General features: G+C 41.9%; 1 protein-coding gene across 2 annotated transcripts; it reads left to right on the forward strand.

Annotated features, from left to right (window-relative positions):
• Positions 1-721: 721 nt before the first annotated feature.
• DSCC1 (DNA replication and sister chromatid cohesion 1) lies at positions 722-16,937 on the forward strand. Of its 2 annotated transcripts, none has more exons than XM_037381483.1 (9): positions 722-930; positions 2,762-2,930; positions 5,331-5,465; positions 8,379-8,469; positions 10,566-10,704; positions 12,774-12,826; positions 13,973-14,130; positions 14,680-14,828; positions 15,632-16,937. In XM_037381483.1, exons 1-9 carry the CDS (start codon positions 743-745, stop codon positions 15,738-15,740), a joined length of 1,191 nt encoding a protein of 396 aa, XP_037237380.1. In that variant the 5' UTR covers positions 722-742; the 3' UTR covers positions 15,741-16,937. The 2 variants fall into 2 exon arrangements, with proteins under 2 accessions (XP_037237380.1, XP_037237381.1); XM_037381484.1 differs by having other exon boundaries at positions 13,976-14,130.
• The last annotated feature ends 665 nt before the right edge of the window (positions 16,938-17,602 follow it).

Below are 17,602 nucleotides of genomic sequence, written 5' to 3' on the forward strand. Positions count from 1 at the left end.
GCTCAAGCACTTCCTCACAGCTCCCTCTGGCAGACGGAGCCCAGGCCAGGCCCCACGCGAACCCCACCGGGCCCTGAGTCAGGGAAGATGAACCCTTCTGGGGGGCTGCGCAATCCCTGTCCTAAGGGATCCTGTGGTGGCGAGAGCTGGCAGATACGTGCCCCCGGTCAGGCTGTCCCCACAACTGTGGTGACAGAAGGAACAGGGGTGGGTGACATCGGTGGGTGCCCACCTGCAGCCACCTCCCCAGTGGCTTCCCACCCGCAGCCAGACCCCGCGATGGTGGCTCGGGCAGCTGGCCTCCCTCTCCTCACCCTCGCTGCCATCTTCTGGTGTCAAGGAGATGCCTAGAGGGCGTCCGAGCAGGCAGGGGCTGCCACATTGGACCTGGTTTTGTTGCATTTAATGGGTATCTTTTGTAGGGTGTTTTGTGCATTTTGACGGCATTTTATCGGCGCAGAGTGAGATTTTAGTGCAGCCCTGCCTGGCTTTAGTGCAGCCGGGCAGAAATAGAGAGGTTTGTCCCGGATCGGACCCGGCGGCGGAGGGTCGGCTGCTGAGGAGAGCGATTCCCCGAGATGCTACCGCCCGCCCCACCGGCCACGGACGAGCGCATCGCAATCAACCGGAGAATCGACCCAGCTGCGCCCGCCTCACCGCTTCCCGCGCCGCCCCGCCCCTTGCCGCGACAGGCACCGCCTCGGCGGGGGCGGGGCCCGCTGTGGCGCGGCTTTCGGAGGGGATGGATGCGGCGGGCGCCGTGCGGAGCCGTGCGGAGGTGGACGTTACGCTGCAGACTGCCAAACTGAACCCGGGGGAGCTGCTGCCGGCCGTGCACTGCCTCAGCTTCGGCCCGCAGCCCGGCGCCGGCGACTGCTGCCTGCTGCAGCTGGAGCCGGGCCTCTGCGCCGAGCTGGAGGCGGGACGCAGGTACGGGCGGTGGGGGGGCGCGGGCTGTCGCCGCCATCTCGCCCGAGCAGCGCCTCCCCTGAGGCGAGGGGCCCGGGCCGCGGCGACAACACCCCGCGCCGCGTCCCCGCTTGGGGCCCGGCGGTCGTAGTGGCTGGACGGCGACCGGAAGGAGGCGGAGGGACCGGGCCGGGCCCGCCCCGCGGCGGGGGCCTGGAGTTTGCCCAGCTTTTAGAGCTCGTCCCACCTGTGGCGGGGCAGGGCTGCGGCTCCCGGGGGTGTGTGTGTGTCTAGAGGCGGCTCCCCTGACGAGGGGTGTGTGTGTGTGTCTCTGCGGCTCCCGGGGGAGCGGGGGTGTCTCTGCGGCTTCCCAGGCGGGGGGGTGTCTACGGCTCCCGGGGGGCTGCCCGCTGTCAGCGCCGCGCTCTCCCATCCTCAGCGGTGGGTGGTTGACGTGGCTTTTAAACGTGACTTTCCCCAGACTTTTGTTCTTCTCATACGGTTTGCCTGAAAATCTCTCCCTTAAACTTGGCTCAGTTACGTTGGAAACTAGTAATACCTGTAAGAAGCTTTTTGTTTTCTCCCCCCTCCCTTCCCCCCCCCCCCCCCCCCGTTTTTCCATATGGAAAAAATGCTTCTGAGGAGACTTCCAGCCAAAACTGAGAAAGAGTTTCTCATCAGGCTATATGAATATAGGTGCCAAAAAAATTTGGTTTAGGAAAGGAGATTATGTCTTTAAAAGAATCCTACTGACCTGAGATTTTCCTACTGGAACTCTTGAGGTCAGACAGGTGAAAGGATGCCGACATGGCAGACAAACAGGACAGCGAAGGGTGTACATATGCATAAGCATTTGGTAGGATGGTTATATGACATCAAGCTCTGGACCAAGAACAGATTCTAAATAAGTTTTTGATACAGTTTTAAAATTTCTTCCTTTGCTGCAATGCCAGTGACATAACATAAAATGTTTAGACTTACATAATAGTAGAACTCCCTCTAAAGAAAATAACCCTCGGAGATGTTCGTACTCAGTGTGATATTGATAAAAGTATCATTGGTTACAGGCCTGAATCATGCTGAGGACCACTTGAGGCACAGCTGAGCTTTGTTCATGCTTGCGAGCTTTTGGAAGCAAGAGAAGCAGTTTGATTAAATTGGATCCGGGCACTTAATTTAATGTAGCCGGGGAGGAACTGAATGTTCCCTTGTTGTGGTCCTGCTTTGGTATTATCATGTCCTCACTAAGAATCTCTGTTTAGTCAAGTATTTGAGCTGAAGAGGGGTGTGTGTGTGTTGATTGTTTGTCCTGAAATGCTCTAGAAGATGGTTTTCTTTCCTGCTTGAAATTACTTGCAAGAAAATGTGTATGTTTGTGAGAGGGAATTGAAAGGCACTGCACAATATACACAATTGCTGTTTGCTTTCTTGTTTCACAGTGGGCCAGTTTCAGTCCTCATTGAAGAACAACTCTAGCTGTAATCTAATTTATAAGATCAGTGAACTAGTTTAGGCTTTAAGCATCGGTTAGTCAGTGTTTTGGGCAGGGCTATGTGAATAGACAGGTGAGGTGGTTTGACTGTGATGTGTGTAAAAACCTTGAATGCATGTCTTTCAGAGTGGGAAAGCTCAAAAAGGAGAGGAAAAGCCCACAGTATTAAGATATTTCAGATGAATTGACAATTAAATCTTTATATTCTGGTATACTGTGACTGCTGCTACCAAATAGAATTGCACTTTATAACTTTTTTACCAATGTATAAATTTGAAAAAATATCAGACAAGTTTAGCAGGTGTTCATCCTGAACTAGGGGTAAAAATACATCTTTATTTTTGTGCTATTTTTTTCCAGCCTAGTAATCCGTGGTGAAAAGGATGAACAAGCAGTGTTGTGCAGCAAAGATAAAACTTATGACATGAAAATAGCAGACACCTCAAATATGCTGCTGTTTATTCCTGGTTGCAAAACTCCAGAACAGCTGAAAGCAGATCAGGCATCTTGTAATATTATTCATTCACAGGTATGTCTTTCTGGGGTTTATTCTTTATGATTTCTTGTATTTTATCCAAGATGCATATGTGAAACCCAGCTGGGATTATTCAGTTGCCTAAACATAGACTTCGAGTACCATTTTAGATGCCTTGTGGTATTGGTCTAGCTAGGAGCCGCCACGGCAGAAGGGCCGGAGTCTCCTGTAGATTCTTTGTATATTGAACAGCTCCAAGGCGACATACTTATAAATACGCTTTATACACAGGGGGCATGCTATACCTTAGGGTGTCCAAAATGGCACTAGGGCCCTTCTTTAGGCAACTGAACTTTATCCATAATGTGTGGTGATTATTGTTTCTAAGAAGTTACAACTTTTGGTTTATTTTCAGTGGATAGTAATTACTTGTGGTAGGTATCAAAAGCTTTCAAAGAAAATCCAATTTCTCAGTGTTAGGAGCTATTTTAAAAATAATCTGTTTGCAGATTGATTCTTAGGAATGCTTTCCCCAAAAGGCAGATTATGACTACCGTGTCGTGCCTGAATATTATTTTTTAAATACAGAAACTTGTTCAAATGTGATTTTCTTTCTAGCATCTGCAAAGATTTGTTGGAGAGAATGATTTTAGAGTTCTCAGTTTAAAGAATTCATTGCTGTCTGCTCTTCAGTTAGCATAGTTAACAAAATTGTACTAAAAATAGGCAAATATTATTACTAGGTCATTCATTATTTGCTGTAGTGGATATAATGACATCATTGAGGGGTAATCGTGCTTGTCCTTAATGAATGTAATAATCAAAACAACATCATTTCTTCTGTGAAGTCAGCAGTTCAGCTAATAGAAATTAATTCAGCCTAGATTAATGAAAAAGTAATATTCTTCCATATTCTTTTTTTGTGTTTAATGATCGTACTAGTCCTCTGAAGTCAGACATCAACATAATGTAGATGTGATTTGTTTAGGAATTATTTTTAGTGTTATATTTCTAAGAACTTTCTTAGTGTTTTCAAAAATGTTATATGGTGTATTGACACTGGTAGCAAAATATATTGTTTACTCAGTATTTTGGGGCTTCACTGCCCTTGTCCTGCAGTCTCAGTGCTGCTCGTTGCACCATTTGCAAGGCTAAAACTCACAGCCAAAGGATCTACCATTTTAGTCACCTCTCAGAGACCAGGTCCAGTTATGAACTTTGTATTATAAATTAGAATTATTTTATTTTCTATACAGAGTACCTTCTTGTTAATACCAAATTGCTCAGAAAAGAACTTGACAGGAAAAAAATCTAACACTTGGGTAAATGCTATTTGACATGTGGTGGTGGGGAAGCTAAGAATTTTATCAGGAAATAAGTGTTTACCTGAATTTTGTGCCAAGCAAGCTATGGAATAGCTAGATTAAAAACTGAGAGCTTTCTCTGTATTAGAATTTGGATAGGGGTTCTTCTACACATAGGTGGTTTGCTTATACTTGATTTAAATGGAACATTATTTTAAAGTTCAGAGGCTTTTAAAATGGATGACCTTAAAAAAAAGTAGCTTGATAAAGCATTTAGGGTATTTAAAAGTTTTTTTAGAATATTTAAATACTCTGGAAGCTTTTTCATGGCAGCTTTTTTAGAAGGGACTAGTGGCTGGGTCAGGAGTCAGAAACCTGGAGCCTGTTCTGTCTCTGCCATTCTGTACCCACTTCTGTTGGTATGGTAAATAGCAGAAACAGTGCTGATAGGCATCCAGTACTCTTCTTCTTCAGAGAATCTTCTAGGAAGTCCAAACTGTACCCCATGAAACACCTCAGGATTACTGTGAAGGTGACGTTTTACTAGATTAATGTTGTTGAATCAGTTACACCAGAGCTGCTTGTTGCAGGCTTTTGATGTGTGTGTTGAATCCGAGTTAAGGACCAGAGGTGTCTCATTTGTTGTCTGCAAGTACAGCTTACTGTCTCATTAATGACTGTTTTATTTGAACTTAGTGCTACGCTGATTTGTTTAGGTGTAAGAAGACCATGGCCGAGATCCCAAGCATGGGAAGAAGTGGGGAAGGTGGAAATGGGATAATACAGGAGGGGTCTTATGACAGTAATGTAAATCAGTATTAAGAGGAAAAGATACATTGATGAGGATTGTGCAGGAATATATCCCACGATGATACTCGATCATTTGCATGTAGAGACGAGTTGTTCCCTTTGTCATACACACTATGAACATGTTTTTATCAACCAACCATGGGTATTTATTGTCAATTGCCTACGGTAATTTTAAAAATTGAGAATATTATGATTGTTTCATCTTTGAAATAATTACCCTATTAATAAATTATTGTTCTCTGTGACTAGATTAACACTTTTTGCTGACAATTTTTGGTAAGCTGCTTTGAATCCAAACGGTATATTAAAATGTTGTAAGAGTCACTGTTTTCTCTTGTAGATTGCTGGCTTCTCCAATAACTATTGGGAATTAAGGCGATGCCGACCAAAACTGAAGAAACTGAGGAAACTCTTAATGGAAGATCCATATGAAGGGCCAGATAGTCAGAAAGATCAGACTTTGACATTTTCAAGGGTAAATCAGCTATGCAAATTACTTCCTTGTAATTAGTAATAGGCAAATTAAATTGAAGATACATCCTTAACTAGAAACATACCTTTCCTTCTGTATTTCACAGTGCTGATTTGAGTCAATTTTTTAAGCTTACTATTCTAAACACGTTGGTAATTATTAGCATTTCCACTGAGTTGCAGGTAAGCAACCTTTATTTAAGTAAAAAGAGGGAAAGGGAGGACACTGAAAGGGACTGAGAATTTCCCTTTTTTTAGAGGAAGCTTGTTGAAGACAGTCTTCAGAAACTTTTCTAAATTTCTTGAGAGTTATATGGCTACTAAGGTATAATGCAGCCTTTCCTCCTTCTTTGGGGCTGTAACGTATGACATGTCATGTATGAGGTAGAGGACACACGTGTATAAGTCACTTGCCAATCAGTAATTTATGATGACAAGGAGAAGTAGGGGGTTGGAGAGAATGACAGTGATGATATGAGGCTGAGAGTAAAGCTGACACTACAAGTATGGAAAACACTACTAAAATTCTGTCCTGCTGCCCGTTTATGTTTCTAGGAAGTTCAGTTTAGGACGTAAAGAGTAATGGAAAGATCTAGCCTGTGCAGCATATGATCTCAGACGACAAAGTCCTGGAGGTTTGTGGGTTTGGTTGGTGTTCCTCTTGACTTTAAAAACCAGAAATGGTTGCTCCAAAGTACTTTATGCCGAGGCTTGGTAGAAGCTGATACCAAAAAACTATCTGCATGTGTTTGGATGTACAAACATAGATGTTGCATTTCTCTCCAAGGGAGGAAAGTTGCCACACTCTCTTTCTGGATGATCAACAGACTAATTTCTGGTCAGTTTCAGAATCTTTCCCCCAACATTGCCTTTTCCCACCTACTTTGGTGTAGGTGTAGAAGAACATACTGCAAAATAAGTGATGGCAGAGGGAAAAGGTTTAAGTGGTCCAGAACTATAAAGGTCCAGAAAGTATTGAGAAAGGCTAGTAACACAAAAAATCTCATATGTGACAATAATAAACAAATACTATAATAACATGTCAATGTCTTTCCAAACTTTAGTGCCTAGTTTGAGGGCTGATCTATCTCCACTTGGGTTTTTTTTGAAGAAGAACGTATTTCCTATATCAGCTTACTGGACAACAACTAGATATATCTGGTAAACATAGACAAATCTCATCCTTCCACTGGTGGAACCTTAAATGACTCTGAAAGCTCTGCCATGGGACTAATTCTCACTGGAACCCCAAACAATATGTGGGTAGTAAAGATTTCCCCTATGGTGTTTGCTTGTACTTGATATTTATCATGTGCTGGCAACTAATAAGCCACCTTTAATCTGTTTGAAAACAAATTACTCTCTTTTGGTGGTTTACTGTAAGCTGCTCATGGTTTTCAGTACTGTATCATACATAAAGAACAGTAGCAAAAGAGCCATAAGGAATTATAGCGCTATAAGGAAGTACTGTAAGGAAGCCTCTTGCATAGTGGTGTGATTTAGCAGACTACATGAAAGCTTACAAATGGGCTAGTACTCCACTTGCTCACGATGCACCAAATTACAATCCTGGATTTTATAGTGAAATGGCAAGGCATTCACAAATGATCACATGCATCTTGAGTTAAGGATCAGAAACACTAAATACTAAATTATCTGGAAATTGCTGGTGTGGACATGATGCAAGTCAATCTATTTCATTTTGTTTGCAGCAGATACAAGCATCACAGCTGAGAGCAGTGATTTCTTAAAGAAAGCAGTTGGAGTGCCAGTCAGGCCTGAGAGGGGGAACAAATGCCCGGGACTCCTGTGCGAGATCTTACCTGACTGGCAGTAATTCACAAACACACATACATACTGATCTGGGGATATTTTTGCTCTCAATTGCTAGCTTTGCCTTTTTAAGTGCTGTATGATATGGTCATCCCTTGCTGAAATACTGATGTGAGTTCAATGCTGCTTAGCCTGTTGATGTTTCAACATACTGTCTAATAGGAATGGCAGGAAGCGGAGACCTTTCTGTATTTATTAAATGCTTTTTTAACATGTAGGTGTTCCAAACTTAGTGTTGGTTTGTTCCATGGGTGTTCCCATAGTCTTAATAGATCCCAAGTATTTAATTCCATTTTTTCTTTTCTGATAGGAAATACTCTTATACTATAATCAACAAAACTAATATTAGAGTTGCTAGAAAGGCTGTAAGGTGAATAAAGGAATTGATGAAGCCCTAGATCCTAAGGATTTAAGTCTCGTGTTCCTTCCCTTTACTTCACTCCACATGATACGTTCTGTTCCTCCTGTGTCACCTAAATCTTTACTGCAGTATCCACAGCACCCTCCCATCTCATAAAGTAACTGTTCCGCAAGGAGCTGTATGTATTGTGGCTGGGTCTCTGCTACAGATCTGCTAATGGGTTAGCAGACACCAAAACACAACATCACTGTGGAGGTCATGCTGGAAGAGGCTTTCCCTCAGTGGAGGTACTAAGTTGGAGTTCTGACTTCTATCCAGCAGTGATAAATTACTCTTGCCTTTTCTTTGAAGCTCACAGATTAAAATGTGATTTAGGAATGACAGAACACACTCACTCTTTGTTCTTGCTGGGATACTTTATGATGCTTATATGTGCTAGTTTGGCATCCTGGAAATACAGGTATACTACTTACACATGGCACAGAGACTTTCCTATAGTTAGACTGGATTTTATGTTGAATAGCCCTTGAGAAAATGTTGTGAGTTACAGGAAAAGTTTTAGAGCGTGTGGTAAACTTAGAAAATTCAGAGTCTGGGGAAAAAAACATCAGTCTTCTAAGTCTTTCTTTCATTATATCTTAGAATGCATTTAGCAAGCTTGCTGAAGTAAAGGGGGAGTAAGGATAACATGTTTTATTTCCTTCTTTTTTTCTCTTGTTGCAGTACACAACAGAAGATTTGTTAAGTCTAATTCAAGCAAGTGAAGAAGAAATACTGCACCATTTGCAGGTTATAGATGCCTGCAAAATTGAAGGTATTAATTTCTAAAGGACATTATTGCCTTTGAAGAAATAACCCTGCTTTTTTCTTCAAAATATCTGTCTCCTTTTTCTAAGGCCCATTCCACATCCATGTCTTCCAAGGTGTAAGTTACTTCAAAGTACTAAGATCTCCTTCCATAATACTTATGTTCTCTGCTGCTGTAAAGCTGATCAAGAGGATACAACTGAGCAGACGTTGACCAGTCTGGCTCTTCCAGGGTAATTCCTTCTTTGCTACTACAAACACTGGCATCAGAGTATGCCGCTCATATTAATTTTTTTGGCTGGTTGCCCTCTTCATGGATGAGTGGGTACTGCTTTCTGCAGTTCTAAAGACAAAAATAGCTGATCCTTAGGTAACCCCAGTCCTTTCCTAAACCCACTCTGGGAGGAAGAAAGGACTATCAGAAGTGTTCCTACCACATGAGGTAAGGCTAAACAGAGTACCTCACCCTGGGACAGGTCCTACCTTTTACTTGGCCAAGCCCTCACCGGCAGACCAGGCTGACAGCAAGTCCTAGTCACAGAATAATAAAAGGCAGAACTGAGTTCTGGAGGTTATCGAGTCCAAACCCCTGCTTTAGAACAGGGCCACCTTGGAGCTGGCTGCTCAGGGCCTCAGCTGGTTGAGTTCTGTGAGTTTCCAAGGATGGAGGTTGCACAACCTCTGTCCAGGCTGTTCCAAGTGTTTGACTATCTGTAACGGGGTGGGGGGGTGGGGAAATTCTTCTAATAATTAGCTGGGGAAATCCCAGGGATTTCCCCAAGCTGCAACTTGTGCTTGTCTGTTGTCCCATCACTGAGCACCACTCTGCCTCCTCCATACCATCCCATTAGGTAGGTGAGGATCTCACAGATGGCTTTCGTTGTCATTCACAGCTGCACAGTACTGTTGTACCACATCTGTGCTTTGTCACATCTGGATTTCTGTGGACTTGGCTGGACCTGAACTGTCATTTTGCAGTGCAGCCAGTTCTGTTCATGCAGTTCTGTGCCTGAATTAATTACTAGCTTTTCCAGGTCTGATTCATCTTGGGATGGGACTTGTCTTCTCTTCCTATCTGTGGTAGTTAATCTACATAAACAGTTATGAATAACTCAGATTGTTGAATTCCTTTCTCTTCTACATTTGCTCTTACTATTCTGTTTTTCTCAGTTTTAATCCTGAAAAGGACAGTATGCTATTGCTATACTTTGGACATTTAGGTAACACCTTTCCAGACTCCTGTAATATATCGTCAGGGGAATAAAATTAGGGCGTTAATGTTTTCCTTTGTTTTGCCAGTTGACGGGGTTAATAGATAGCACAGACACCAATAAAGAAAATAACCTTAATTTACTGTTCATTTCAAATTAATAGAGAAAATAAGGTAATATGCACATACAAAAGGATTAGCTTACGATGCCCTGATTCAAACAATAAAACAGGTAAGCAAGGTAATGCACATAACCATTTCTATTCAAGGTTAGCTACAGTGATTAAGATGTATCACCAATTGACCTGATAAGTTACCATCACCCAGATCCGCAGCTGCTGCAAAGCCTGTTGCAACGAGGATTTGGAGAACCTATCCTGGCAATTGGGAAGTCCTACACAGTGCATCCCCTCATAGATGAGGTCTCCGAAGTTGCTGCAAGAGGGTCGAGCTTTTATGCTATTGAATAAACAAGCTCACCTAATTTCAAATGTGGAAACATCTGATTTCACTCCCCTCTCAGATCCTGCCAAAGCTTGACCAGGACTCGGGGAGGAACCAAGGGAGTTTTCTTGATCTACTGGATTTTAACCACCAGTTTCCAAATGAGGCCAAACATCCGGTTTCATGGCCTTGTCCACGTACCTCTAAGCAAGGAAGGATGCACTATATTGTCACTAATGATTCTATTTTATCTAAGCTACATTTTTTTGCTAATGATCATGCATGATTATTAGTGAACTATGTATATTTCACTAATGATCGGATACTAAATTATATATATAACATTGGGTTGGCGGGTTCATCTAGAGGTCATCTTTGACTCGGGGCCTGTTGCTCAGACCTCAGTACTTCATCCTTCTGACACTGTTTTGTGGTTTTACATTTGGCAGGATATTGGAGAATTCTAGAATTTGACTATCAGATGAAACTCTTGAATCACGTGACTCAGCTAATCGACTCAGAGTCCTGGCCTTTAAGTAAGGTTCCTTTACGCACCTGCCTTGAGGAACTTGGATCTCTAGAGCCCACGTAAGCAGTTAGTTTTAGTACTTAAAATTGTCTGCAATCATTATTAACTATTACAATAATTATTGTTTATTATAAGTATAGTCTTATAACTCCAGATTCCAGTTACTATGGTGTTGAAGCCAAAAAAAGGGATCATTAAAATATACAAGAGCGTTAATAGTTTAGACAGACAGGTTAGTAAACTGATTTTACTGTCTATTGGTAATATTTCCATTGATTCAATAGTAGAAATATTTGCTGGTGAATTGTAAATGATGGAACTAGCATATACTTAAGCTGTAAATTGCTGACCATCTTGAAATACTTGTTCTGAAGCTGCTAGCCAAAAACGTTTCAAATACCTCTTGCGTAATGTCTGATGGTGGTATGTTTTCTGGTGTAATGCTGAATTCAGATTGTATGAGTTGAGTTTATTGTACTGCTATTTGGAGTCATGAAATAACATTACTATTCAAACAATTTTTTTTCATTTACAGTATGTAGCATTTTCCATTTATTTGGCTTTTGGCTCTAAAAGAGATCTTGCTTTAGTATTAGTGTCTGCAGTTAGGATGTAATGTTATCTGAGAGCTCTAATAAAATGCCTGCTATTCACTAAGGGCTAATTAACTGTCAAATTTGTGAGTTGTGTCACTTCTCATTGGAAAGAAGTGACATTGCAGGAATCCCTTTTTCTTAGTCTCCTTAGGCCTTTTAGTCTTTGCTAGTTATAACTACAAAGTGGAAGAGACCTTTGGGGATGGCATGCTGAATGAGCTCCCATCTGTCCTTTTTGTCCTATTTTGTTCTCTTCTAAGTTTTTATCAGTTTGTTCATTTCAGCCATGAAGGCTGTGGTAGATTGACCCAAGCTGGATGCCAGGTGCCCACCAAATGTGTTCTGTCATTCCCATCTTCAACTGGACAGGGGATAGAAAATATAATGAAAGGCTTATGGGTTGAGATAGGGACAGGGAGAGTCCACTCACCAATTACTGTCATGGGAAAAACAGACTTGACTCAGGGAAATTAGTTTTATTTATTACCAATCAATTCAGAGTAGCATAATGAGAAATAAAACCAAAACTCAAAACCACCTCCCCCCCCGCCTTCTTCCTGGGCTTAATTTCACTCCTGATTTCACTGCCTCCTCCCCACCAGCAGCACAGGGGGATAAGGAACGGGGGTTGCAGTCAGTTCATCACATACCTGCTGCTTCTTCCTCCTCAGGGAGAGGGTCCTCACACTCTTCTCCTGCTCCAGCATGGAGTCTGTCCCATGGGAGACAGTTCTCCATGAACTTCTCCAACCTGAGCACTTCTCCTGAGTTGCCGTTCTTCACAAACTGCTCCAGCATGGAGGTGCAGTCCTTCAAGAGCTAACTGCTCCAACTTGCATCCCTTGCAGAGTCACAAGCCTGGCCAGCAAACCTGCCCCAGCCAGGGCTCCTCTCTCCATGGGGCCACAGGCCCTGCCAGGAGCCTGCTTCAGCGTGGGCTGCCCATGGGGTCGCATTCTCCTTTTGGCACCCCCTGCCCCGGCGTGGGGCCCTGCACGGGCTGCAGGTGGGGATCTGCTCCCCCGCCACCCTCCATGGGCTGAGGGGCACAGCCTGCCTCAGCGGGGGCTGCACCACGGGCTGGGGGGAACCTCTGCTCCGGCGCCTGGGGCACCTCCTGCCTCCTGCGCTGACCCGGCGGTCGGCAGGGCTGTTGTTCTCATATTCTCTTTCTCCAGATGCAGTTATGCAGGGGTTTTTTTTCCCCCCTTAAACACATTATCCCAGAAGCTCTGCCACTGTTGCTGATGGGCTTGGCTTCGGACAGCAGCAGGTCTGTTTTGGAGCCGGCTGGCATTGGCTCTGTCGGACATAGGAGAAGCTTCTAGCAGCTTCTCACAGAAACCACCCCTGTAGTGCCCCTGATAGCAAAACCTTGCCACGCAAACTCAATACAAAGACACATCCCATCCTCTGCTCTCCTTGATGATTTTCTTTTTCCCCCAATACCTCCTCCTTCATCTTGGTGACTGTTTCTGTAATGTCCTAATAAACAGTTCTAAAACTTGATTTCTGATTATTTTTTTTTTCAGAGAGATGATAGAACACATTCTGTTAAGCTACGGAAGGAAATACTTCGATGATGGTAAGTTTGGGAAAGCATGCATATTTTTAATTTTGCATAAAGGAAATAGGTATTCATGCAGATTTTGTGAGGATGGCCGAAACAAAAGGATTTGCTACAACGCTAGTAAAAGAAGGGAGTGAGCTAAAAATCAGTAAAATTGTTAGAGAAAGTTTCACAGGAAAAGGACTATTAAACTGTACAAGACACTAGGGAAAAATCAGGAACTAACAGAGGTACTGGAATTGATTTATTAGGTGTCTACAAGCCATAATTTTGTGACTAAAGGCAGACCACTAGGAAAATTTAAATGGAATCTCTCTTGAGGTACCCTAGGAGGGCTCAGATGTTTAAGCAATTAATTGTGCTATTGTGAATAGTCAATGGCATGTAGATCTCCCTGAATTCAGGTTACCTGAAGTAGACCTCTGTCTTTGGTCCCTTGAACTGCACCACAGGAACCACCGATTGTATTTATTACATCTCCACTGCCCATCTCACACATAGATGTAATATTTCAACACCTTACTCGCAATCTGAATTCTTCCCCACAGTTGCTTTCATCTCATCTCTGGCAGTTGCACTCAACCTTAAAGGACGTAGGAAAGTAGTTGGAGTGACACAGATTGTCACCTTAGTGTATTTAGGCAGGTTGCACATGGCACAAGTTTGAATTGCCAGAACTCCAGGTGACTGGAAGAGTGGAAGGAAGTGTTTATGCCTGAAGTTGTTCAGAGAATTTTAGCCAAGTTGGTGTGAAAGAAACTAAATTCTCATTATTCCTTTCATCATCTCATTTTATAATGATGATTAAGGAAGTGAAAGTTCTATTTAATTGTTCAACCACAGACAGCAAACACTTTAATACAAGCCATTCAGAAATAGGAATGGAAATGGTTACAGTGAAAGGGGAAAAGATGGAGGGCAAATACTTTTATTGATACAAAATAATACTGTAGCTCAGACAGTGCTGCACACACATAATATTCTGCATGATTTGTTCTTGACAATAAGAAGACACCATAGTAACACCAAGTCAGGTTGCTCCCTGAGGAAAAGGAAAAACAAGATGCTTGGTTTGTAGAAGACTGTAGAACAGAATGGAAATATGAGGCTGTTCTTTTATCAAAAAGCACAAACCAAAGATAACTGGTTTTTGTTTCTCAGCAGGGGAGGTTTACTTTGAAATGCATGAAGATAAAATATGCAGAGCTATAGCACAAATGCTGTTGCAAAATGCAGTTAAATTCAATCTATCAGAGTTTCAAGAAGTCTGGCAACAAAGTGTTCCTGAAGGGATGACAACAAGGCTTGATCAGCTTAAGGTAAAGGAGCGTGGATTCTTTCGTGAGTAGGCTGTGAACCGACTTGTGTCGTATGTAATTTTATTGATTAGTGGGTATTGATTGTGTTATTTCTGTCAGCTTTTGAGTTTAAGTATTTCTTAGGACATCCTCTATGAGCATTAGTAGTCTGGAATGATGGCAACTCAGATTTCTATGAGTCTGGCATGTTCTGCTGTTTGAAGAAAAGTTGCAGCTCTACAGTTAATACTTGTAATACAGAAGCTGAAGCTATTGCCAGGCAGATTGTAGTGGCAGCCAGTAGTGTAGCAAGAACCAAGGGAAATCCTTTTTCAAAAAGGAGGCAGAGAGATGTTGGAACTCAACGGCTTTTCCCCTCCCTTCTTGCCGTAAAGGAAATGATAAATGCTGTGTGTAAAACAGTGTCTTTATGATATTTTTCCGCTTTGCTTCTAACAGTGCAGTTTTAGAAGGCTTTGGACATGCAAAGGGCAACTTTTGTGGGTTATTGCCAGAAAGAAGGAAGTTTAATTTTTTCGTCTTTATTTTCTCTCTGATGATGATTTACAGGGCTTGGCTCTTGTGGATAGAAGCTCAACACCAGAGATCATCTTTCTGCTAAAAGTAGAAAACCTGCCTGAAGATAATCAGGAAAGATTCAACAGCTTATTCACCATACGGGAAAAGTGGACAGAAGTGGATATTACCCCTTATATACAGTAAGGATATATTTATTTTTATTAAAATAGCATTAGTGTTACGTTCTTCCCTTTTTACATAGCTGACTTCTCATCAGGTATGGTTGCCTCAAATACTGTACTTTCCGTCTTAAATTAATCTGAATTCTACATGAATAGAATCCCCACCCGGAGGAACTGTAGTTATATTTGTTGGATTTAAACCTGTGTAAAAAGCTGATCCTACTGAATTTAAATGGGCAATTAACTCTGTCTTATTTGCTTGAGGCAGACTTAACTGAAAGGATAAACCGCCCGATATTTATAATCAGGCTTCGTATTTACAACGCCATAACTATTCAGCAGTAGTGCTTCCTGTACTGCATCCTTTGTACTTCTGGTGGTTATTATACTGCAGTGCTATCTGGAATGCCCAGCCGGGACACATGTGAGCAGGTATAGATGGTAACTCAGAAGTAACTGCATGAAACCTTTATGGGTGGCTCTAAATTTACTGTAATGTAATTAGATAGTTCAAAGCTAGCTGGTTTGCTATATTGAAAACCCTTTTAGCGAACAGTAATCATAAAAATCAACCAATTCCCCCTAAAAAACAAAATCCTTTCTTCTGAAGTAAATTACGTAGTTTTGCCTGTTGCTTGAATGTCAAGCCATGTTCTAAACTGTAGGTCATTTAAAGCATTATGTGAAGGTTACAGTAGTTGTTCGGTTTTTTCTCCCAATACCCAAATCCAGTTTATTACTGTATTTACAAGTATTTTGCAGATCAGTTCTGTATGAGAGTATCTCTAATGCCAATGTCATCTGCTTTATTTCCTCTATAGGGACTTATGTGCAGAGAAGCAGACAGTTGGTGCTCTTCTGACAAAATATGCTCGCTCCTCCATGCAGAACGGCGTTAAAGTTTATAATTCTAGGAGACCCATCTCATAACGAGTATTATTTTAAGAACTGGGAATACTGGATGGAGGAACAGTGAATGTTGATTGTTGCTACGTTCTGGGGAAAGAATTGTCAACTGGTATTATGCAGTGTTCTTGAGTCTCATCATCTAAGCTGCTTGAACAAGTTGTTTTCTGCTCAACTAAGTAGAATGTGAGGGTCCTTGCCTCTTCTAAGAAACTGCAGTGTCGGCAGCCCATGCCCACCTTCCATTGCGCGCCGCCTTTTTCCTTTGTGTCTGTAGTTATGTCAGGAGTCAAGCTACTTCTGGAATACACTTTAGCTGTCTATCCATAAACTGAAGTATGACATAAAAATTAAAACCTCCTTCATAATAATTGAATCAATCGCATGGATTTCAACGGCAAAACAGAACTCTTTTGCTCATTAGTGAGCATTCTTTAAGATTTCATTGCAGTGTTAACATTTTGAATACTGCAGACCTTGACAAGCTCATGAGCAAATGACTGAGACTGTATTAGTCTTAATTTTGGAAGGTGGTGGTTCTTATGGGTCATGTCTTTGAACCATGGGCACAAGCTCTTGACACTAGCCCTTGGCAGAATTACCTTTTAAATGTTACAAAAAAAAGAAATTGCAATCAAGTGTGAAGGCATGAGAGAATAGTTGGACACTGTTATGAGCTTCCTATAAACTGCCATTAGAATGTAGTTGAGGTAAGATTAATATTTTACAGAAGACTACCTTTGCTTTTTAAAGAGAACTTATAAAACCTTGTAATACGATTTATTTTTTAAAAAACTTTATTATGGCAAATAACTGCACATAGAAATAGTGTTTGAAAACTTCAGGTGGAATATTCTGTGCAGAGCAATGAAACAATTTTTTTCTGATACTGTCATAAAGTGGAGTACCTGAAATTGAAATTTTGTAATCATTAAAAATAATTGTTGGCATGTCAGTGAACTGGAGTTTAATATTAGACATTTTTCAGGTTATTTTTTTAAAAAACTTAACATAGAGGTTTTTTATACAGAGAACATGTGCTGCATCAAACTTGGATGTAAAGTATGAAAAGCCTTGGAACTGCTAGTATGCCAGCTGTAGGGAGAGGAAAGAAACTATAAATCAAATGTAATTTTTAAGATGGATGTATGTGTTCTTGGGATTTTGTTATAGATAAAAAGCTGAATAAAAACTACTTCCTGAGCTCTGCTTATTCTTGCATATTGATGCAAGATCGGTTCCCTGTGCTCCATGTTTCTGAAGTGTACAAGCGTGCTGTTTGACCCAGTTGCATGGAGACTCAGCTGGCTCACCTTGGCTCGCTGCCAGGAAGGGTTGCCTTGTTGCCTGTCTGGTTTCAACAGCTGTGGTCCTTTCAGTAGCACCAGAAGGTTCCATCTCAGAGCGAGCGATGAGAATGTGAATGTGAAGGCCTTGGAAAAAAGCTTCCCTTGCATCACAGAAGGTTCCTTGGTTGAAATACACAAAACAATTTATTGTAGTCTTGTAGTCTGTGGTACAGCAGTGTGTATTTACATTGGATTTAAGCAGTAAGTGAATAGTGCTGGATCATTGCACTGAGGTAATGATTCAGGTTTATCTAAATTATTTTCGCATGTGTAGTCCTTGTACGTATGCATGGTGCTTTCAGTCTGTTTTGTTGGATACTCGAAGTGATGCTTCCCAAATTTCAGGAACTGCTGATAACTGCATTAGTTTCTTTGATGCAAGCAGTTATGTTAACATAAAACAGATGTATCAAAACTTGCTTGTAATAGAACCAATCTCAGTTATGAATAAACTTAGTATTGCGTTCTTCTGACACTGTAACTACAGCTGCTCCATAGCACGCTGGGGGGGGGGGGGGAGAAGGCATCGGGCCCAGT

This window comes from Falco rusticolus, chromosome 3 (genome assembly GCF_015220075.1).
Source record: "Falco rusticolus isolate bFalRus1 chromosome 3, bFalRus1.pri, whole genome shotgun sequence".
In the NCBI taxonomy this organism is placed as follows: Eukaryota; Metazoa; Chordata; class Aves; order Falconiformes; family Falconidae; genus Falco; species Falco rusticolus.

Excerpts from the sequence above, each read along its gene's own strand:
- DSCC1 (XM_037381483.1), top strand. The coding sequence starts at position 743 with ATGGATGCGGCGGGCGCCGTGCGGAGCCGTGCGGAGGTGGACGTTACG. Across the intron at positions 14,131-14,679 it reads CAAGGCTTGATCAGCTTAAG|GGCTTGGCTCTTGTGGATAG; the intron begins GTAAAGGAGCGT and ends GATGATTTACAG. Across the intron at positions 14,829-15,631 it reads GATATTACCCCTTATATACA|GGACTTATGTGCAGAGAAGC; the intron begins GTAAGGATATAT and ends TTTCCTCTATAG.